General features: G+C 50.0%; 1 protein-coding gene across 3 annotated transcripts in view; it reads right to left on the bottom strand.

The window, feature by feature from the left end:
• The window catches only part of CCNF (cyclin F), a 207,402-nt gene that overhangs the window by 11,582 nt on the left and 171,769 nt on the right, over positions 1-24,051 (bottom strand). For all 3 annotated transcript variants that reach the window (XM_030213122.1, XM_030213120.1, XM_030213121.1), the window contains exons 14-16: positions 22,732-22,831; positions 21,889-22,022; positions 12,132-12,301 (exon numbers count right to left, since the gene is read on the bottom strand). In XM_030213122.1, coding sequence (XP_030068982.1) covers positions 12,132-12,301; positions 21,889-22,022; positions 22,732-22,831 — 404 coding nt within the window. The remainder of the gene's footprint in view (positions 1-12,131; positions 12,302-21,888; positions 22,023-22,731; positions 22,832-24,051) is intronic.

Raw genomic sequence — 24,051 nt, 5'->3', positions numbered from 1 at the left:
AGCTGGGTGAGGATCCCATGACACTGTAGGAGGCTTGACAGGAGGCCTTGACAAAAGCAAGCCTCTCATAAATCGAACGACTAAAGGCTCTCCAGAGATGGCTTTACCCTCTACACAATGATGGTAAGCACTAATCACACTGAAGTGATTCCTTACTGAGTTGGTCTTGAGACCAGACTCTGATAAGTGCAGAAGGTATTCAAGTAGGTTCTGTGCAGGACAAGAACGAGGTTCTAGGGCCTTGGTCTCACACCAAACTCTGATAAGTGCAGAAGGTATTCAAGTAGGTTCTGTGCAGGAGAAGAACGAGGTTCTAGGGCCTTGGTCTCACACCAAACTCTGATAAGTGCAGAAGGTATTCAAGTAGGTTCTGTGCAGGACAAGAACGAGGTTCTAGGGCCTTGGTCTCACACCAAACAACAAACCTCCTCCACTTGAAAAAGTAACTCTTTTTAGTGGAATCCTTTCTAGAGGCAAGACGCGGGAGACACCCTCAGACAAACCCAACAAAGCAAAATCTACGCTCTCAACATCCAGGCCGTGAGAGCCAGAGACTGAAGGTTGGGGTGCAGAAGCGCTCCGTCGTTCTGCGAAATGAGAGTCGGGAAACACTCCAATCTCCACGGTTCTTCGGAGGACAACTCCAGAAGTAGAGGGAACCAGATCTGACGGGGCCAAAAAGGTGCTATCAGAATCATGGTGCCGTGGTCTTGTTGAGCTTCAGCAAGGTCTTCCCCACCAAAGGTATGGGAGGATAAGCATACAGGAGGCCGGTCCCCCCAATGGAGGAGAAAGGCATCCGACACCAGTCTGCCGTATGCCTGTAGTCTGGAACAGAACAGAGGCAGCTTGTGGTTGGTCTGAGGTGCGAAAAGGTCCACCGAGGGGGTGCCCCACTCTCGGAAGATCTTGCGTACCACTCTGGAATGGAGCGACCACTCGTGCGGTTGCATGACTGTGCTCAGCCTGTCGGCCAGACTGTTGTTTACGCCTGCCAGGTATGTGGCTTGGAGAAGCATGCCGAACTGGCAAGCCCAACGCCACATCCTGACGGCTTCCTGACACAGGGGGCGAGATCCGGTGCCCCCCCTGCTTGTTGATATAATACATTGCAACCTGATTGTCTGTCCGAATTTGGATGATTTGGTAGGACAGCCGATCTCTGAAGGCCTTCAGTGCGTTCCAGACTGCTCGGAGCTCCAGGAGGTTGATCTGAAGATCTTGTTCCTGGAGGGACCACAGTCCCTGGGTGTGGAGCCCATCGACATGAGCTCCCCACCCCAGGCGAGATGCATCCGTCGTCAGCACCTTCATGGGCTGCGGAATTTGGAACCGACGTCCCAGGGTCAAATTGGTCCGAATCATCCACCACTGCAGCGAATTGCGGCAACTGACAGACAGGCGGATGACATCTTCTAGATTCCCGGTAGCTTGGCACCACTGGGAAGCTAGGGTCCATTGAGCAGATCTCATGTGAAGGCGAGGCATGGGAGTCACATGAACCGTGGAGACCATATGGCCCAGGAGTCTCAACATCTGCCGAGCTGTGACCTGCTGAGACGCTCTGGTCTGGGAAGTGAGGGACAGAAGATTCTGCGCCCTTGCTTTGGGAAGAAAGGCCTGAGCCATCTGAGAATTCAGTAGAGCTCCTATGAATTCCAGAGATTGGACTGGCTGGAGATGGTAATTTATCACAAACCCCAGCAGCTCCAGAAAGTGAATAGTGCACCGCATGGACCGAAAAGCTCCTGCCTCTGAGGTGCTCTTGACCAGCCAATCATCAAGATACGGGAACACGTGCACCCCCAGCTTGCGTAGATATGCCGCATCCACCACGAGACACTTCATGAACACCCGTGGTGCAGAGGCGAGCCCAAAGGGCAGCACACAATACTGAAAGTGCCGTGTCCCCAGACGGAATCGGAGATACTGTCTGTGAGCTGGCAGTATCGGGATGGGAGTGTAAGCGTCCTTTAAATTCAGGGAACATAGCCAATCGTCTTTCTGAATCATTGGCAGAAGGGTGCCCAAGGAAAGCATCCTGAACTTCTTTGACCAGATATTTGTTCAGGCCTCTCAGGTCTAGGATGGGGCGCATCCCCCCTGTTTTCTTTACCACAAGGAAGTACCTGGAATAGAATCCCTGTCCTTCCTGCCCGGGAGGCACGGGCTCGACCGCACTGGCGCTGAGAAGGGCGGAGAGTTCCTCTGCAAGTACCTGCTTGTGATGGGAGCTGAAGGATTGGGCTCCCGGTGGGCAATTTGGTGGAGTGGAGACCAAATTCAGGGTGTATCCGCATCGCACTATTTGGAGAACCCACTGGTCGGAGGTTATAAGAGGCCACCTTTGGTGAAAAACTTTCAACCTCCCCCTGACCGGCAGGTCGTCCAGCACGGACACTTTGATGGCGGCTATGTTCCCATGGATCCAGTCAAAAGCCCGTCCCCTGCTTTTGCTGTGGAGGCGCAGGGGACTGCTTAGGCGCACGCTGTTGACGGGAACGAGCGCGATGGGACTGTCCCTGTGCCTGAGGAGGCCTTCGGGCCAGCTGGGTGTACCTACGCTTGCTGTAGGCGTAGGGTGCAGCCTGCCGGGCCCGGGAAAATCGTCCACCTGCAAAGGTGGATGCTGAAGGCGCCCGGTGGGAGAGCTTGTCGAGAGCGGTTTCCCGCTGGTGTAGTTGGTCTACCAACTGCTCGACCTTCTCGCCGAAAATGTTATCCCCCCGGCAAGGGACATCTGCCAGTCGCTGCTGGGTGCGGTTGTCCAGGTCAGAGGCACGCAAGCCAGAAGAGTCTGCGCATCACTATACCTTGGGCCGCAGCTTGAGATGCCACATCACAGGTGTCATAGATACCCCTGGACAGGAACTTTCTGCACGCCTTCAGCTGCCTGACCACCTCCTGAAAAGGCCTGGACTGCTCCGGGGGGAGCTTGTCGACCAGGTCCGCCAGTTGCCTCACATTGTTCCGCATGTGAATGCTCGTGTAGAGCTGGTATGACTGGATGCGGGTCACAAGCATGGAAGATTGGTAGGCCTTCCTCCCAAACGAGGCCAGAGTGTGAGACTCCCGCCCCGGGGGGCGCCGAGGCGGTATCCCTCGAACTCCGTGTTCTCTTGAGAGCACAGTCCACGACCGCCGAGTCATGAGGCAATTGAGGCCGCATCAACTCTGGGTCTGAGTGGATCCTGTATTGGGACTCCGCTTTCTTGGGGATGGTGGGATTAGATGCAACGGTACCGTGGAAGACTCTCTAGGTGGTGATGGATAGTCGAGGACCTCGAGCATCTCAGCCCTCGGCTCATCCACAGAGACCACGGGGAAGGGAATGCAAATAGACATATCCCTGACAAAGGAGGCAAAGGAGAGGCTCTCAGGGGGCGAGAGCTTCCTCTCCGGTGAAGGAGTGGGGTCGGAGGGAAGGCCCACAGACTCCTCTGAGGAGAAATATCTGGGGTCCTCCTCGTCCCCCCACGAGGCCTCCTCCTCCTCGGTGTCGGGCATGAGCTCTCTCAGCTCAGACTTCAACTGGGCTCGTCTCGACTGCGAGGAACCACGTCCTCGATGATGGCGTCGAGCGGTGGACTCCTGCGCCGGCGGGGATGAAGCTCCCTCCATCGACGTCGACAGGGACTCCACCTGTGTGGCAGTCGACACCGGTGCCGCAAGCGGCGTCGGAGGCCTCGGCATCGGGCCAGAGCACACCGGCGCCTCCATCAACGGTGCCGGGGGCACAAGCACCCCCGGTGCCGGTAGAGCCTGGCGCATCAGCCCTTCCAGGATCCCGGGAAGGATGGCTCAGAGGCACTCGTCGAGGCCTGCTATCAGGAAAGGGTGTCGGTGCCGGAAACTGCTCGGGTCCAGGAGACGGTACCGAAGTACCCGCAGACTGACGCAGCGACACTTCTTCAACCAAGGGGGAATGCTCCTCCCGGCACTGCCGCTTCCTGGGCGTCGAGTCATCCCTCGAAGTACCGGAGCAGGCAGCCCCGTGCGCCGTGGGCGACCGATGACGGTGCTTCTTTGCTTTCTTTCTATGCCCGTCATCGGCGCAAGAGACGAGGAGGAGGTAGAACCCCCCCGGCCTCGAGGAATCGGATCCGACAGGGTTCGGTCCCGATGGCCCTGGGTAGAGGGAGTAGCCAGGGCAGACTGCCCGCGCGGCCGCTCACCCCCGCCATTACCGGCAGGCCAACGGTACCTGTACTCCTGGGGTCGGTGCCATAGTCGGCGCCGATTTCATCAACATCGGTACTGGTACCGAAGACGCGGCCGTCGACACCGATGCCATCGAGGTCGACGTCGAAGGGCCGGCGCAAGTTCCAAAAAGACGGTCCCGAAGAACTTGCCTCGCCACCTGTGTCCGCTTCCTTAAGCCGAGACACAAGGTGCACGTCTTGGAATTATGCTCCGGGCCGAGGCACTAGAGGCACCAAGCGTGGGTATCGGTCTGCGAGATCTGCCGGCCGCACTGACCACACTTTTTGAATCCGCTCGGGACCTTCGAGGACGTCGATGGAAAAATCGCGTCGGCGAGGTCAAAGTCGTCGATGGTGGCGGTGAAAAGCACACCCGAAAAAGAAACGGCCGCGCGGCCACGACGAAGTGTCCTCGTGGCTAAGAACGACGAGGACACTTTTTTTTTTGTTCTTACGAAAAAAAAAAAAAAAAAGAATATGCGTACGCGAAACAAGAAAAAACCACGGCTAGGCCGCAATCCGGTTTCCGGGGCTGACAAAGAGAGAGACGATAACACGTCTCTCTCCAGCGCGGAATAGAAAAAAAACTGAGCAGGAACGGTCACGCAAGGGCGGGAATACGGCCGCGCATGTGCGGTGGGCGTGCCCTGTGTGTGGGACCGCCCGCGAAGTTTTTTTCCGGTTGGTGGGAGCTGCCGTGGACGTCAACCCAGTCGTGAGAACAAGCAGCCAGCTTGTCCTCGGAGAAAGCTTTTTATACTACTACTCAGCCAAGAATCCCTCTGGCATCTTTGAACAAAGAATATAAAGAGATCATCATCAGGTCCCTTGCATTGCAGACACCAATTCTGAGCATCTATGATAGGGTAGCAACAGGACTACATTCTTCCTCTTCTAAAAAAAATCACAGGAGGAAATTGAATATTGCTTTTTCAAATGCCATTACCTGTTCCTCCGATCCAGTTCCCACTCTGTTACTCAGCTCATCTCCCTTCCTGATATCCATGGTGAAATTAGGCCTTACCTGCTAATTTTCTTTCCTCTAGACCCTTCAGACCAGTCAAGACGCTTGGGTTATGCACGCCTACCAGCAGAGGGAGACTGAGAACACTAACTTTGAACTCTGTACATATAACCTGTGCCTAACCAAATATATCCAGTATACGACTAGCAAAGCAGAGAAAACGCAACACCCAACTGGAAACTAAAAACAAACCCCTGTACCTGGAATCCCAAGAAAAAAAACAAAGTGTGCTCAGACCAAACGCAAACGGCGCCCCGTACTGCACCAGTCTAGAGTCAAGGAAACATCCCCGAAGTTGACCAAAATTTAAAGAAACATACTATGAAACAGCCATAGCAGAACACAGGCTCAAAAAGATATCTGACAATATGGGTGGGCTCTTGACCGGTCTGGAGGGTCTAAGAGGAAAGAAAATTAGCAGGCAAGGCCTAATTTCACCTTCCTCAGCAACCCTCCAGACTGGTCAAGACGCTTGGGAAGGACCAAAGCAGTATAAGATTAAGGGCGAGACCTCCGAAACCCAGAGGTCAACACAGCAGCTCCAAAACCGGCATCCTCCCTTGCCTGGACGTCAATTGTATAATGCCGCACAAAGGAATGCATAGAAGACCAAGCCGCTGCCTTACGTCTTGCGGAGGAATAAAACTACTCTCCGCCCAGGAAGCAGCTACCCCCCCCCCCCCCCCCCCCCCGGGCAGAATGCACCTTAAGCACCGATGGCACCGCACGCCCCTTCAACAAATAGGCCAAACCAATAGCCTCCTTCAACCATCTCTATATAGATAATTAATTTGCCCAAAAATGTTTTGGTGATATATATATATATATATATATATATATACATTTTTTTATTCATATTTTAGGCTTCATGTGACTTATTAATTGATCAGTAAATGCTCCATCAATCGATATATTAGAGAACATCCATTGATTGGTAGGTCTTTCCTTTTTTCCTTTTATGTTTTACTAATATTAAAAATCTTACAGAATTATAAAATTATTTATTATCTGGTGCAATATATTTAGTTTCTATTTGTATTAGATTTATTATGGATGTATTTCTCTATTTATATTATTGTGTTTTGTTAAGATATTTATGTTCAATTACAATTTAAATGCCTGAATATAGTTTTTTTTTTTTTTTTTTAACTGTATCTGTGATGTTTTTAACAAACATTCTTTAGAATTATATAAATATACGGTTGTTTATGATTATGAAAATGATCTGTTTTTTAAAATATTCTTTTATATATATGTTTTGATATGTTTTTATATGTTTACAATTTTGTAGACCCCTGAAGGAGGCTGATACAGCCGAAACACGGACCGTGTTGGGTCTAAATAAAGGTTTTTCTGGAGCATCTTACCCTTGAGTGTGGTGACTGATCTCTTGACATTGGGCCCTCTCCACCCCCTTTGTTTCTGTTGTGTTTGATTGCTGTGGAGAGTGTGAACCCCACTCTGTTTTTCTGTGCCCTGGTCCAAGGGACCACCTCTATTGCTGCCGCCATCAGACCCAGAACTTGAAGGTAAGAACGGGCCGAGGGAGCCCTCTGCGCACAGAGCTGCCGAATCTGACCCTGCAACTTGGAAATGCGAGGTGGACGTCAAAACACCCGACCTTTCTCCGTGTTGAAATGCACCCCAAGTACTCCAGGGACTGAGAAGGTACTAGCTGACTCTTGGCCGGATTCACCACCCAGCCCGGTGACTGCAAAAAGGATACCACCCGTGTGGTCTCCTCCTCGCTTTCCGACCTCGATTTGGCTCGAATCAACCAATCGTCGAGGTAAGGATGAACCAAAATGCCTTGCTTCCGCAGAGCTGCTGCCACAACCACCATGACCTTGGAAAATGTGCGTGGAGCTGTCGCAAGACAGAAGGGAAGCGCACAAAACTGGATATGCTTCCCTAATACCGCAAAACGAAGAAAAGACTGCATGGATGGGAACGTGCAAGTAAGCCTCTGTCAGGTCTAACGAAGTGAGAAACTCTCCTTTCTGAACCGCCACAATAACCGAGCGTAAAGTTTCCATCTGAAAAGAGGGGACCTTCAAAGCTCCATTGACTCTTGAGGTCTAAAATGGGACGAAATGAACCCTCCTTCTTGGGCACCACGAAATAAACTGAGTAACAACCCGTTCCCCTTTCCCTTGGAAGGAACGGGAACCACTGCTCCTAGGTCGATCAGACGCAACAGAGTATCTCGCACTGCTCTCGCCTTGCGCAGAGAGGGACAAAGAGTCACCAGTAAGAAATCTGAAAGAGGACCGTCAAAACTCTAGCGCGTAGCCATCACGTACTAGCTCCAGCACCCACTGATCTGAAGTAATCAGGACCCACCTCTGGTAAAACAAGCGTAACGGGGTGCTGATGCGCACCAGAGGCTGGGCCCCTGCACCATCATTGGGAAGCACGGACTGTACCAGAAGTTCCAGAGGAGGAATCCCGGCCCCCACCATGAAAGGACTGGGTCCTCTGGAAAAACTGACCCCTGGGCGCTCCACTAGACCTACTCGGCCTATACCACCTTGCTTCCCGAAATCGTCCGCGCACAGAAGCCCCCTGGAACCTGACTTAGGACGAAGCTGAGGAAGCCACAGGACCTTAACATCACCAAGTCCTCACACCAACTTATCTAACTCCTCCCCAAAACACATAGAACTTTTAAAAGGAAGCGAACAAAGCTTTGACTTAGAAGCCGCATCAGTAAACCACCCCCGCAACCACAGGGCTCGACGAGCTGCAATTGCTAGGGTCATGTTCTTTGCACACGCCCGTAACAAATCGTATAGTGCAACCGCCAAAAAAGATGACCCCCATTCCAACTTAGCCAACTCCTGAACCCAGAAAGCCCTATCAGACTCCGGGCCATCCAGAAGCCTCTTAGCCCAGCGAGAACACACGCGAGCTACCAGACCTCAGAAGCTTGCAACGCCAAAGCTGATAAATCAAAACTCCGCGTAAGAAAGGATTCCAACTTCCTATCTTGAGGATCCTGTAACACAGCACCACCATCCACCGGAATAGCTGTGGCCTTAGTCACAGTCGTTACCACGGCATCCACTGCAGGAGGTGTCAAAGAATTTCCATCCTCCTGGGGAAGAGGGTAGAGCTTAGCCATGGCCCGAGCCACTGTACACGGTGCATCCGGGGAAGAGCACTCCTGCACTACCATATGTCTCAGGTCGGCGTTCATGGGAAAAGAGCGAGGGAGCCACCAAATCCCCTTAACCAATGGATCCACCTGCTTCCCATCACCCAGCGGAACCTCCGCAGGCTCAAATTTTAAGGTAGCAGACACCTGATCAATAAGCTCAGATAACTCATTCCTGTGAAAAATCCGAACTACCAAAGGGTCCTCGCCTGGCAAAGACACCTCTTTATCCTGACCTGCCAGAGACACCACTTCTTCCTCCAGCTCACTGAAACAGCCCTCCAAATCTGGGAGAGAAAAGGTCTTCAGGTCCTCTGACCACTCCAAACGCGGTCTCTTAGCTAACACACCCCAGTCCCTTGACCAGAGGGCTCCGAGAGAGGACCCGCCTTCAAGGCCTGGAACATGGCCCAAATAAAGTCCGGAGGAAACCCCATGCCTCTGGAGGCTTCTAACCCTGCAGACAGACCCGGAACAGGGATTTCCTGCGCAGACTGCATTGGCTCCGATCCAACGCGGGATGAATCCAAGATGGCGACGGTTCCCGCCAAAATTGGGACCGCCGCTGTAACTCCCACTTGTGTCGCCTCAGCCCCATCTAAACATGTGGCGGGAACCTCTGCTGCTAACAGCGGAGGTGCAGAGGAAGGCGGCTTGGAATCCCCACAAAAACGGCACTGACCTCCCACCTAACCCCCAACGGAGCACAAAACCGGCAACTGAGGAGTTTCCCAGACATCACAAACAGCAGGGAAAGAACTAAAGCCAAACTTCCTAAATTTGCACAGAAACCCACACAGGGGCTCACTGCAAGCCTCAGCTCTCCCAAGCAGCCAGACCGACACCAGTTCGAAACAGGCGAGCAGCTTTTTTTTTTTTTTTTTAAACTTTCAGCCCCGCTGCTACTGACCACAAGGCACTCAAGGCTGCAGCCCTACCACGGCAGCCGAGGCACAAGGCTGCTCAAGAGGGAGAGCCAGCTAGGGAGAAGGACCCGGCCACCCGGGTGTGACACCCCACAGGGAATGAAGGAGGGCCCCACCGGCCCCACCACCCCAAAGCACACCGAGGAACCAGGCACAGGGATTTTTTTTCAATAAACTAGGAAAGAGAAAATAAAACAACTACCCTAAGAAAATATCTAAGTCCTACCAGACCGGACAAGCTCCGCAGGTAACTGGGTTTGTGAGCCCTTGGGCCACTGCTAAGGAGCAGCAACGGCAGGAGAATCACCCAGATCGGACCTGGAACACAGTGGATCAGGGCAAGCCTTCACCTACACTTAGCCATCCTTCACCCAGAGTTAAGCTCCGGGCTGCAGGCAGCCGGCAGGACTTACTTCGGACAGGACAGGAAGGCCGGACTGCAGGACACAGCAGCAGGCAGACAGATAGCAGGAAACACTAGCAACACGCTGGGTTCCAGGGAAACAGCAGGCAAACGAATAGTCCAGAAACAAGCCGGAACCGGCAGGTGGCAAGCAGAAGAATAGTCCAGTAACAATCTGGGTCTAGGCAGGCGGCAGGCAGAAGAAAAGTCCAGTAGCCAAGCAGAGTTAAAGTCACAAAAGAGTAAAAGCACAAAGGCACTGCAATTCCTCACACCAAAGGAACACCTCTGAAGAACACTGTTGCAAGGCAACTAGGAACCTTCCCAGGTGGTTAATAAAGGCAGCCCACAAGGGAGTTCACCAGGTACGGGTACTGCTTAGTTCCAAAAAACTCCCAAAACAATCTGGCAGGCTGGAAGATCCGGACCGGACCGGCATATCTTCTGGCACATGGGAAACGTTAAACCATCAATTCACCGCATTCCCCAGGTCTAACCACCGGGGACCGCGGTGACTGTGAGCCAGAAACCTGGGCACAACTGTGACACACAGGAAGCATGTCTACCCTCTGGCTGGAGAGTGAGAAATACTGGATATATTTGGTTAGGCACAGGTTATATGTACAGAGTTCAAAGTTAGTGTTCTCAGTCTCCCTCTGCTGGTAGGCGTGCATAACCCAAGCGTCTTGACCGGTATGGAGGGTTGCTGAGGAATCCATCTTTCATATCCGCAATCTACCTTTTTTTCAGTGAAACTGTTCCCTGATGCCTTCAAACATGCCATGATTACCCTCCTCAAAAAATCTTCACTGGAACCTATCTTCCTTTCCTACTACTGTCCCATCTCCCGCCTCCCTTTTGCGTTCAAGCTACTCGAACAAGCTGTTCACCACTGCTGTCTTGACTTGAGCCTTCCAATTTCACTTTCATCTTCTACATTCTACAGAAACACCCCTTGCCAGAAGATTCCAGTGACCTGTCACTGACCGTATCCCAGTGCCCTTTTCAATCCTCATCCATCTTGTCCTATTTGCTACTTTTGATACTGTTAACCACCATCTGTCCTTACCTGGAATTCAGGACTTTTCTTACCTCTTCCATTACACAGTGTATGCTCTGGTGGATCCTCAACTACCACCACACTATCAGTAGATGTACCTCAGGCTCTGTCTTGGGACCTCCTCTCTATACTTGTTCCCTTGGTGCTACAACATCCTCTAATGGTTTTAAGCACCATCTTTACCCTGATGGCTTCCAGATCTACCTATGTACACCAAAACAAAGAATTCAGGCCTATGTCTCAGCCTGCTTGTCTGACATAGATGCCTCAATGTCCTACCACCACCTGAAACTGAAAATGACCAAGACAGTTTTTTTTTTTTAACTAACTGAATCCGCTTCTCCCCATCATCCATTCTGTCTGTGGATCAAACTGTCATGCTCCCTCTCCTCATCTTGTAACTTCTGGGCCATCTGACTCCTTTTTCTGTACATATCCCAGATTGCTAAAAGTTGTCATCTTACTTAAATTCATCCCTTCCTTTCTGAACACTAAAATCTTTATCCACACATCTCAGCTTAGATTACTACAAGCTGCTCCACAGATATCCCACTGAAATATTTCTCTACTCTTCAATGTGTTCAAAATTCTGCTGCTTGACTTATCTTCCTCAAATGCCACTACTCACATAACCCCCATTTTCAAGTCACATTATAGGGTATCCATTTCCATATAGTTCAAACTTCAGTGACCTACATGCGTATTCCCTCTGCAGTTCCTCGGTCTCTTATCTCTCCCTACACCCCTCCTTGGCAACTCCACTCATCAGATAAGTCACTTATTTGGCCCTTCACCATCCATTCCGGACATTGTTCTTTCTTTCTTACTATGCTGTATAACTGGAAGACACCTCCCGAGTCAGCAAGTTATGCTCCATATCTGCTACTATTCAAATCCAGTCTTATAAACGCACCTTTTTGAGGCTGCTTTTAAAAATTAACCCATTACTCAATTAAAACTCCCTAATCATTTATTTGTCCTGTCTTAGATTACCCCCTAAAAGAGGAAGAAGCATTGTGACATTGCATGTATGCCTTTCTCTTCAAGGAGTTTTCTAAGCGAAAGCAAGCATGTATTTTTGCTATGAAAACTGGTACAAAATTTGCAAGTACCTGCAGACTTGCACCTACCCACACAGTTTTAAACATTATTGAAATCTTTTCTATAAAGAAACAGATCAACCTTTCTTTTGAATCATTTTTATAGTATACATATGAATTTAATTTAGTGTCTTATAGCCCTCTACTTTCAACAACACCACTGTATAGTGCGGAGTACAATTAAAACACCAACATATGAAATGCTTTTGTTATACTTCCTGATATCAAGTGAAGAGGAAAGATTTTTAAAAAAGCTCACCATCACCCTCTTTCTCTCCTTCACTTTCCTGATCCCCATCATAGCCCGAACAGGACTCCAAGCTCCAGTCCAGGAAATTGTCAAGGAGAGTTTCTTCCTGGCTGGATAGCTCAGCAGTGGGTGTAACAACAAAGCTGCCCCTGTCTTCATGAATGCAGTCTTCCCTTCGCCTGTTGAAAACATAATACATGCATCAGTACTAGCTGGCAGATTCCTCCAGCTCCTTTGGCCTCTGATTTAATGGGAATCAGTTTGTTGGACTATAGCACCATGAGCCTTCATGCAAGGATGTTGGATTTCTTCCTTTATATTCCTTTCTCAACTAATTAACTGCAGCAATTCTCAGCTTGGGGGGAGGGGGTGTCACACCCTAGAGTTGTTGAAGCCCTGTCACTAGGTATCTTTAACACAGCCACTAGATATTATGGCAGTATGACTGGGGTCTACCTCCTCCAGAGCATGAAAGTTACCTTTGCAGTGTCTCTAACCCTGGCCAGATCAATAAATGTAAGGCCTAATCCAGGCCTTTTTCACTGTTGGCATACAGTACTTTATGAAACTAGGCATCTCAGACCACAAAGGTTTCTTGCCTCTATTACCTTAAATCTTATGCCTAGGATTTTTCTTTTACCCCATGTTAAAAATAATAATAATAATAATAATAATAATAATAAAAGGTATGAACCTTACTTGTACTTGTTTTAACATCACTTCATGTTAAATTTTTAAGGGTAGATTCAAAGGGGTTTAAACAGGTAGGGAGAGAATATTCATCAGGACTTAGCTGAATATCCTCTGACTGCCATAGCTTGTCTGATTAGTACTGGGGCAGTCCATGGTGAAGTCAGGGTGGACTCACAAGATATGCAAGCTCCAGTGAAATTCAGTGGCATTGCCCACATACCTTACTGGGAAGAGAGCACCACACAAAAAACCGTTCTATCTTTGCCCAGTTGATATGCAAGTACCAGCACACGTCATCCAGATCCGAAGACCCAGATATTCATTGCTGGTGTTCAGACTGGGCCTGGCATTCAGTATCTGGATATAACTCTGCCGGTGGTCAGCATTTTTAAAAACTTTGACCACCATAAATATCTGTATGATGCATGAATGGGATCCTGGATTTACCAAAATTCATATGGGTGAGTGAGGGGCAGCTTCAGAGGAGCTTTAAGAAGCATATCTCCTCAAGCATGAAGTCTCACAGCAACAAATGGCAACACACAAACCAAAATATTACAGAACGTATCCTTAAAAATATTTATACTATTATCATGCATATGATGTTCTTTAACATGCATACACAAGATACATTAAATCACAGGCACTGGGGTGACTAAAATTTGCTTATGGCAGTTTCTCTTGCTAGCCCGGGGGTGGGTGGAATCCACTGTCCGCCTGCAGGTCCTGCTTTACAACTAGGCCAAACTCTGATCAAAAAAGCCATCAGGGGCCTCCTCAGGATTCCCTGCAGTCGGACCCAAAGGGGGTTGGGGAGAAAGAACCCCCTCATCCCCCCTTTTGGGAAGTACGAACTCCCCCTCAAATCACAAGTCAGGAACCTTGGAATACAGATTCAACACGTACTCTGATTCCCCAAATCCAAGCAACCTTCAAGAGCTGCTTCTACTATTTGCGAAAGCTACGCTGCCTCTCTCCTCACATCGATAAGGTAAATCTTATTCCAGTTGTGCATGCCATAACATCAAGATTGGATTACTGCAAAGCGAATGCTACATACCTGTAGAAGGTATTCTCCGAGGACAGCAGGCTGATTGTTCTCACTGATGGGTGACGTCCACGGCACCCCCTCCAATCGGAATCTTCACTAGCAAAGACGTTTGCTAGCCCTCGCGCGCCCATGCACGGCCGTCTTCCCGCCCGAACCGGCTCGTGTTCGTCAGTCCCGTATGTAGCAAGACAAAGACAAGGGAAGACACAACTCCAAAGGGGAGGCGGGCGGGTTTGTGAGAACAATCAGCCTGCTGTCCTCGGAGAATACCTTCTACAGGTATGTAGCATTCGCTTTCTCCGAGGACAAGCAGACTGCTTGTTCTCACGACTGGGGTATCCTTAGCCCCCAGGCTCACTCAAAACAACAAACATGGTCAATAGGGCCTCGCAACGGCGAGGACATAACTGAGATTGACCTAACAACTTATCCAACTGAGAGTGTAGCCTGGAACAGAATAAAAAATGGGCCTAGGGGGGTGGAGTTGGATTCTAAACCCCAAACAGATTCTGAAGCACCGACTGGCCGAATCGAATGTCGCGTCGGGTATCCTGCTGCAGGCAGTAATGACATGTGAATGTGTGGACAGATGACTACGTCGCAGCCTTGCAGATCTCTTCAATAGTGGCTGACTTCAAGTGGGCCACTGACGCTGCCATGGCTCTAACATTGTGAGCAGTGACATGACCCTCAAGAGCCAGCCCAGCCTGGGCGTAAGTGAAGGAAATGCAGTCTGCTAGCCAATTTGATAAGCTGCGTTTCCCCACAGCCACTCCCCTCCTGTTAGGATCAAAAGAAACAAACATTTGGGCGGACTGTCTGTTGGGCTGTGTCCGCTCCAGATAGAAGGCCAATGCTCTTTTACAGTCCAATGTGTGCAACTGACGTTCAGCAGGGCAGGAATGCAGACGGGGAAAGAATGTTGGCAAGACAATTGACTGGTTCAGATGGAACTCTGACACCACCTTCGGCAAGAACTTAGGGTGAGTGCGGAGGACTACTCTATTATGATGAAATTTGGTGTAAGGAGCATAGGCTACCAGGGCCTGAAGCTCACTGACTCTACGAGCTGAAGTAACTGCCACCAAGAAAATGACCTTCCAGGTCAAGTACTTCAGATGGCATGAATTCAGTGGCTCAAAAGGAGGTTTCATCAGCTGGGTGAGAACGACATTGAGATCCCATGACACTGTAGGAGGTTTGATGGGGGGCTTTGACAAAAGCAAACCTCTCATAAAGCGAACTAAAGGCTGTCCCGAGATCGGCTTACCTTCCACACGGTAATGGTATGCACTGATTGCGCTAAGATGAACCCTTACAGAGTTGGTCTTCAGACCAGACTCAGACAAGTGCAGAAGGTAGTCAAGCAGGGTCTGTATAGGACAAGAGCGAGGATCTAAGGCCTTGCTGTCACACCAGACGGCAAACCTCCTCCATAAAAAGAAGTAACTCCTCTTAGTGGAATCTTTCCTGGAAGCAAGACACGGGAGACACCCTCCGACAGACCCAAAGAAGCTAAGTCTACGCTCTCAACATCCAGGCCGTGAGAGCCAGAGACTGGAGGTTGGGATGCAGAAGCACCCCTTTGTTCTGGGTGATGAGGGTCGGAAAACACTCCAATCTCCACGGTTCTTCGGAGGACAACTCCAGAAGAAGAGGGAACCAGATCTGACGCGGCCAAAAAGGAGCAATCAGAATCATGGTGCCTCGGTCTCGCTTGAGTTTCAGCAAAGTCTTCCCCACCAGAGGTATGGGAAGATAAGCATACAGCAGGCCTTCCCCCCAATCCAGGAGGAAGGCATCCAATGCCAGTCGACTGTGGGCCTGAAGTCTGGAACAGAACTGAGGGACCTTGTGGTTGGCTTGAGATGCGAAGAGATCTACCAAGGGGGTGCCCACACTTGGAAGATCTGGTGCACTACTCTGGAGTTGAGCGACCACTCGTGAGGTTGCATAATCCTGCTCAACATGTCGGCCAGACTGTTTACGCCTGCCAGATATGTGGCCTGGAGAAACATGCCGTGATGGCGAGCCCAGAGCCACATGCTGACTGCTTCCTGACACAGGGGGCGAGATCCGGTGCCCCCCTGCTTGTTGATGTAATACATGGCAACCTGGTTGTCTGTCTGAATTTGGATAATTTGATGGGACAGCCGATCTCTGAAAGCCTTCAGAGCGTTCCAGACCACTCGCAACTCCAGGAGATTGATCTGTAGACCTTGTTCCTGGAGGGACCAGCTTCCCTGGGTGTAAAGCCCATGGACATGAGCTCCCCACCCCAGGAGAGACGCATCCGTAGTGAGCACTTTTTGCGGCTGAGGAATTTGGAAAGGGCATCCCAGAGTCAAATTGGACCAAATCGTCCACCAGTGCAGGGATTTGAGAAAACTCGTGGACAAGTGGATCACGTCCTCTAGATCCCCAGCAGCCTGAAACCACTGGGAAGCTAGGGTCCACTGAGCAGATCGCATGCGAAGACGAGCCATGGGAGTCACATGAACTGTGGAGACCATGTGGCCAAGCAATCTCAACATCTGCTGAGCTGTGATCTGCTGGGACGCTCGCACCCGGGAGACGAGGGACAACAGACTGTTGGCCCTTGTCTCCGGAAGATAGGCACGAGCCGTCCGAGAATCCAGCAGAGCTCCTATGAATTTGAGTCTCTGTACTGGGAGAAGATGGGACTTTGGATAATTTATCACAAACCCCAATAGCTCCAGGAGTCGAATAGTCATCTGCATGGACTGTAGAGCTCCTGCCTCGGCTGTGTTCTTCACCAGCCAATCGTCGAGATAAGGGAACACGTGCACTCCAAGCCTGCGGAGCGCTGCTGCTACCACAGCCAAGCACTTCGTGAACACCCTGGGTGCAGAGGCGAGCCCAAAGGGTAGCACACAGTACTGGAAGTGACGTGTTCCCAGACGGAATCGAAGTTACTGTCTGTGAGCTGGCAATATCGGAATATGCGTGTAAGCATCCTTTAAGTCCAGAGAGCATAGCCAATCTTTTTCCTGAATCATGGGAAGAAGGGTGCCCAGGGAAAGCATCCTGAACTTTTCCTTGACCAGATATTTGTTCAGGGTCCTTAGGTCTAGGATGGGACGCATCCCCCGTTTTCTTTTCCACAAGGAAGTACCTGGAATAGAATCCCAGCCCCTCTTGCCCCGGTGGCACGGGCTCGACTGCATTGGCGCTGAGAAGGGCGGAGAGTTCCTCTGCAAGTACCTGCTTGTGTGGGAAGCTAAAAGACTGAGCTCCCGGTGGGCAATTTGGAGGCATGGAGGCCAAATTGAGGGCGATCCTTGCCGGACTATTTGAAGAACCCAACGGTCGGAGTTTATAAGAAGCCACCTTTGGTGAAAAACTTTCAACCTCCTCCCGACCGGCAGGTCGTCTGGCACGGACACTTTGATCTCGGCTATGCTCTGCTGGAGCCAGTCAAAAGCTCGCCCCTGCTTTTGCTGGGAGCTGTGGGGCCTTGCTGAGGCGCACGCTGCTGACGAGAGCGCGCGCGCTGTGGCTTAGCTTGGGCCGCAGGCTGTCGAGAAGGAGGATTGTACCTACGCTTACCAGAAGAGTAGGGAACAGCCCTCCTTCCCCCATAAAAACGTCTACCTGATGAGGTAGATGCTGAAGGCTGCCGGCGGGAGAATTTGTCGAAAGCGTTATACCGCTGGTGGAGCTGTTTTACCACCTGTTCGACCTTTTCTCCAAAAATGTTATCCGCTCGGCAAGGGGAGTCCGCAATCCGCTGCTGGATCCTATTCTCCAGGTCAGAGGCACCCAGCCATGAGAGTCTGCGCATCACCACACCTTGAGCAGCGGCCCTGGACGCAACATCAAAGGTATCAAATACCCCTCTGGCCAGGAATTTCCTACATGCCTTCAGCTGCCTGACCACCTCCTGAAACGGCTTGGCTTGCTCAGAAGGGAGCTGGTCCACCAAGTCCGCCAGCTTCCGCACATTGTTCCGCATATGGATGCTCGTGAAGAGCTGGTAAGATTGAATCTTGGCCACGAGCATGGAAGAATGATAGGCCTTCCTCCCAAAGGAGTCTAAGGTTCCGGGGTCTTTGCCCGGGGGCGCCGAAGCATGCTCCCTAGAACTCTTAGCCTTCTTCAGGGCCAGATCCACCACACCAGAGTCGTGAGGCAACTGAGTGCGCATCAGCTCTGGGTCCCCATGGATCCGATACTGGGGTTCTATCTTTTTGGGAATGTGGGGATTAGTTAGTGGCTTGGTCCAGTTCGCCAGCAATGTCTTTTTCAGGACATGATGCATGGGTACTGTGGACGCTTCATTAGGTGGAGAAGGATAGTCCAAGAGCTTGAACATCTCAGCCCTTGGCTCATCCTCCACAACCACCGGGAAGGGGATGGCCGTAGACATGTCCCGGACAAAGGCCGAGAAAGACAGACTCTCGGGAGGAGAAAGCTGCCTTTCAGGGGAGGGAGTGGGGTCAGAAGGAAAGCCATCAGACTCCTCGTCAGAGAAATATCTGATGTCCTCCTCTGCCTCCCACAAGGCCTCATCATCGGTATCAGACAAGTTCACGGACCTGTGTCTGAAGCCGCGCCCCGTCCCGACTCCGTGGAAACACAGCCACGGTGGGAGCGTCGAGAGGTGGACTTCCCTGGCCGGCACCGGCTAAGCTCCCTCCCCCGACGTCGTCGGGGAGTCCACCTGAGAGGCAGCCGAAACCGGTGCCCTCACCCCGGGGCAAAGGGCCAGCTGTCGCCTCACTCGACGGTACCGGAGAAGTGCGCAACAGCTCTTCCAGGATGCCAGGAAGAACGGCCCGGAGACTCTCATGCAGAGCGACTGTGGAGAAAGACTGAGAAGCCGGTGCAGGCGTTGAGGTCAGAATCTGTTCCGGGCACGGAGGCGGTACCGGGCTGTCCGGGGTACAGCACACCGACACCTCCTGGATGGAGGGTGAGCGGTCCTCCCGGTGCCGATGCCTGCTGGGTGCCGACTCCCTCGGTGACCCAGAGCTCCCGGTACCAAGTCTGGGAAGGTGACCGGTGACGATGCTTCTTCGACTTCTTCGAGCGAAGCATGTCACTGGAGCTCCCCGGTACCGATGAGGACGTTGAATCCAGATGTCGCTTCCTCGGGGCCGGGACCGAAGATGGTCGATCCCGGGGGGGGCTGTACCGCAGGAGCCCTCAGGGCAGGAGGAGACCTACCCGAAGGCTCACCGCCACCAGCAGGGGAATGGACAGCCCTCACCTGCACTCCAGACGAAGCACCACCGTCCGACGACATCAGCACCAGCGGGGGTCCTGGTACCACCGACGCCCTCTTTCGAAGTCTCAGTACCGACGACGCAGGAAGAAGACGCCTCGATGCCGTCGACGCCGATGCGGTCTCCGAAGACTTCGGTGCTGCCGACGCCGATGCATCCGACGAATCTCAAGATGCTGTTGCCGTCGAAGCGCCGGAGAACAGAACGTTCCACTGGGCTAATCTCGCTACCCGAGTCCTCTTTTGCAAAAGAGCACAAAGACTACAGGCCTGCGGGCGGTGCCCAGCCCCCAGACACTGAAGACATGAAGCGTGCCTATCAGTGAGCGAGATTATCCGAGCGCACTGGGTGCACTTCTTGAAGCCGCTGGAAGGCTTCGATGACATGGGCGGAAAAATCACGCCGGCGAAATCAAAATTCGCGATGATGACAATAGGCACCGAGAAAAAAAAGGGAGAAAAACCCGTATGGGCGGCCAACAAGGCCGCCACCCGGAAGCGAAAGGATACTTACGCTAGGAAAAAGCTAGAAATATGGGAAAAAAGGGAACCTACTCTTTTTTTTTTTTTTTTAAACAAACACAGAAAAGTAGAAACACGAAAGACACGCGAGGTCTTCTGAGGGGCACGAAACGGCGGCAAAACACAACCGTCCCGAGCGTGGACAAAAGACTGACAAACACAAGCCGGTTCGGGCGGGAAGACGGCCGCGCATGCGCGCACGAGGGCTAGCAAACGTCTTTGCTAGTGAAGATTCCGTTTGGAGGGGGTGCTGTGGACATCACCCATCAGTGAGAACAAGCAGCCTGCTTGTCCTCGGAGAATGTACTATACAATGGTCTGACTACAAAGGGCCTGCACCAGCTCCAGTTGCAGCAAGACTCATAGAAGATTGCAAGCGATGTGACCACATCACACCATTTTTGCAAAAACTTCATTGGCTACCAGTACAATAGAGGGCTAAATTTAAAAATACGTATGATCTTCAAGGCCCTTAAAAGGGAGTGGAGGAGTGGCCTAGTGGTTAGGGTGCTGGACTTTGGTCCTGGGGAACTGAGTTCGATTCCCACTTCAGGCACAGGCAGCTCCTTGTGACTCTGGGCAAGTCACTTAACCTTCCATTGCCCCATGTAAGAAGCATTGAGCCTGCCATGAGTGGGAAAGTGCGGGGTACAAATGTAACAAAAAAAAGAAAAAAGAAATGGCCTTTAGTACCTGAAGAATAGGATGATTCTCTACACACCGCCAAGGACACTAAGGTCCTCTAAAGAACTACCACTAACCACCCCCTCTCCAAAAGACATTACATGATTTGATACCCTCAAGCGAGCCTTCTCTGGAGTAGCCCCCACACTCTGGAATGCACTCCCTGAAAATCTCCACTTAAAACAAGACTCTCTCTATTTCAGGAAGCAGGTGAAAGCTTGGCTTTTCAACAAGGCCTTTAATGGAAGAACTAACTTGTTAGTCTCATTCACACAAGGAGTAACACGGGCTACACATACTGCTACAGGACATGTTTATCCACTCCTACCCTAGCTGAGAATATTTAACCATCTCTCTGACCTCATGTGCAACTTTCTTTAAATTAAATTAGTCACCTTACTTTCTACTTACTCTCTTACCTATGTATATGTTCCATCTTTGCTTTACCCTTCACTATCAATTAAAATGTTCTATTATGTACTGTATTGACATAAGTAGTATAATATGACATACTTTGTATTTGAATATTTTTACTGCTGTAATTGCCTATTGCTCATGTTTGATCTATTCTTACTGTACACCACCTTGAGTGAATTCCTTCAAAAAGGCGGTAAATAAATAAATCCCTGAGGGGGATAGAAACCCCTAGCAGGAGAAAAGGCTGTCTGAGCTAAAATAGCTGCCGTTCCCAAAGGCACTGGGACTGCAGGTCCTGATGCCTCGGCAGAGGTAGCTTTGGACCTGCCGCCCCCCCACCCCCACCCTGGGCTGTTCCTGAAGTCGGAAATGGCTCTTGCAAGAACCACAGTGCTCATTGGCTGGCATGCCCAACCACATGGCAGGTGCATGTGGGCTTGCCTTGGCCCGGGATACTCGTGTCTTCGCCATTCCCTGGCACTCTGTGGGTGTTAAATCATGGAAATCTATTATGCTAGTAAAAGGGATTTCCTCGTCTGTATTTTGGTTTTTTTTGTAAATTTCTTAGCTAAAGTAGCAGCTTACGTAGGCTTATTCCCTTAAATAGAGAGTAAGTCTAGCCAAGCCTATTCAAAATTTTTGGAACCAGGGGGCTGCAGGGGTACCCAGGTAAACTACACCCAATAGGGTGTATATGGACCCACACCCCTTGGGCAGAGCTAAAGCCTCACCTGGTGGCACCAAGAACTGCAACTTGGGGCTGCGGAACCAAGCTCCACACTCAACCAGGTACAATCCCAAGAGACTGTGACCTAAGAGTGGCCGTTAGGCTTGACCTCACTGTGTGGCCACGGCCAGAAGAGCAAGAAGAGAGGAGCACCTAACAGCATGACTTACCAACTGCTGAAGGTAGTGAAAAATGCTGGATTGTTCTACAGGGCAGCACGGCTTACACTGATGTCACTAGTAGAATGCAGTTTTCTCTACCTCCCATCTGCTGGCAGAAAGGGAACACACCCATTTGTGCAGAATGGTGGAGCTGATCTAAAAAATGTCTCAGTGAAATACACACCCTGTATAATCCCCATAAGGACAACTTGAGACTTCAAAGTCTAGAATTTAAAATCCAGAACTAAAATGGATTAACTTACCTTTTTGTTTTATTCCCTGATGGAGAACATAGGAAGGTTTGGACTTCCATAGCACTGGCAAGTGGGTTGCTGGGCTTAGGGTCCTCCTCTTGTTTCACTCCTAAGAGCATACAAAGCTGGCTATAGTCCATCACCTGGGAGAAAAACACACCCTTAAAAAGTAACAGTATATATTAAGGTAATTAAGGGGAATTTACTGAAGCTGGGAGGTGAACTAACATGGGGGGGGGGGGGGGGGGAGAGGAATAAAGTTGGGGGGTGTATGGAGAGAAAATTGTATAATTGTTTCTTCAACTGGAAGTCACTGTACTGATTTAGTTCTGCAACGCTGTATGTTGTTTAGTCTCACTGTGACTGTATTGATATGCTTCCAATAAAAATGTTGAAACATAAAAAGCAGAACATCATGGTCCTGGAATAAATCTTGTTGCACCAGATCCCATTCTACTAATTCTCACCCCCATCTGACTTGTATCCTGAATAGTATACTATCCACAGACTAGTGTTTCTCAGGTCTCTTGGCTAACCCCTAACTAGTCAGGTATCAGGATTCTACTACAAATATTCATGAGATAAATTTGCATGCACTACCCTCTACAGTATGTAAATCTATCCCCTGCATATTCATTGTAGATATCCTGAAAACTTGTCTGAATAGGGCGTACTTCAGGAAAGACTTGAGAAACACAACAATTAACCCTTGCCCAAAGATGTGTTTTGCTGAGCACTGTTAGCATAAATTTTTTAGAGAGCTTGACTTCCAATTTTTCATACCATAGTGATGAAACATGTGATTTAATCCTATAGTAACTAGGAGTCATAGAACAGAATTTAGAGAATCACCTTTTCTTTACTGATTCCATCATAACCATCATCTTCAAATCGCTGCTTTACAGCAGTGAGGTAGACCTGACGATAATCTTTTGGGGCATCATCATGGAAACTAGAAAAAAATAAGGCAAAGTAAAGGTAAACAAAAGGCAGAATAAAAACAAGCAAATTCTCCAATTTTCCGTGGTACTTAAGTAGCTCATTCGACAGCAAATATTACAGAATTCCATTCCATCTTCTGAGATGGTCACAAATTTATATCTGTTAACATACAGAGGAAAAGCTTAGTGATTGGAGCAGAAGGCTAAGAACCAGGGAATCCGGGTTCAAATCCTCCTCCCATCAACTCTCCTTGTGACCTTGCACTAGTCATTTCATCTTCCATTGGCTCAGGTAAAAATTTGATTGAGCCCACATGGACCGAGAAATCTCACCTTGAGTTCAAATTTGGAAAAGGCAAGCAATCTAAAAATCCAAATCCAATAAGTAGGTTGCCTAATAAGCAAAAGTAAAAATCTAATTTTTAATATTTACGTGATATTTTTAAACCTTTGTGCACCTCCCCCCCCCCCCCCCAAACTGACATGGTTATTAAAAAAATAGCATTTCACCAAGCTTTGTGGTATACATTCCTCCCCTATGCTTGGTCTGCAGGCCTGGCCTGCAAGCACTCAGATCTGCTGTCATCAGCATAAGTTTTGTTTCCTCTGCTGCCTGCAGATTGAGTGCATGAGCTTTATTTCTTAATAGCAAATATTGGCGTGCACTTCTTGTAAATCACATGACAAGGAGAAACATGAGGAATGGAGGCTATGCAGCCCATACATGGAAGACAAAAAATTGATATAACCTTGATGGTGAGTGAGACTGAGGATCCTCCAAAGAAGGAGATGTTCCTCCACAAATGTGTTTAGAGCAGCAGCAGAAACCCCGAGGCAAGGACAACCCAGTACTTTGTCAATTTAATAGGTCAGATAGAAGCAGGGACAGCTCTGATGCAAACATTTTATAGAATTTGTTAGGAAACCCATCCAAACCTGGTGATTTTAGCGAAGGAAGCTCGAGAACACCCTGTATCTCCAGTGGAGTAATTGGCTCGTCCAACATCTCTGCTTCATCCGGGGTAATCAATGGCAAATTACAGGAGGCTAAGTAATCTGAGATGGCTTCCGAAGCTGGATGAAACTCCTGTGAATATAGCGACTGATAAAAATGCTTGAATCTCGACTGAATTTGAGAGGAAGTCTTTAGGAGGCCCCCTCTGCCATCCCTGATACGGACTATTGTGCGGTCCACCCTCTTCCTCTGCAGGTGCATTGCAAGATGGCACCC

The sequence above is a fragment of the Microcaecilia unicolor genome, chromosome 8, assembly GCF_901765095.1.
Source record: "Microcaecilia unicolor chromosome 8, aMicUni1.1, whole genome shotgun sequence".
Taxonomy (NCBI): Eukaryota; Metazoa; Chordata; class Amphibia; order Gymnophiona; family Siphonopidae; genus Microcaecilia; species Microcaecilia unicolor.
Note: the sequence above shows the minus strand (reverse complement) of the source record. Positions and strands in the feature narration are given on the sequence as shown.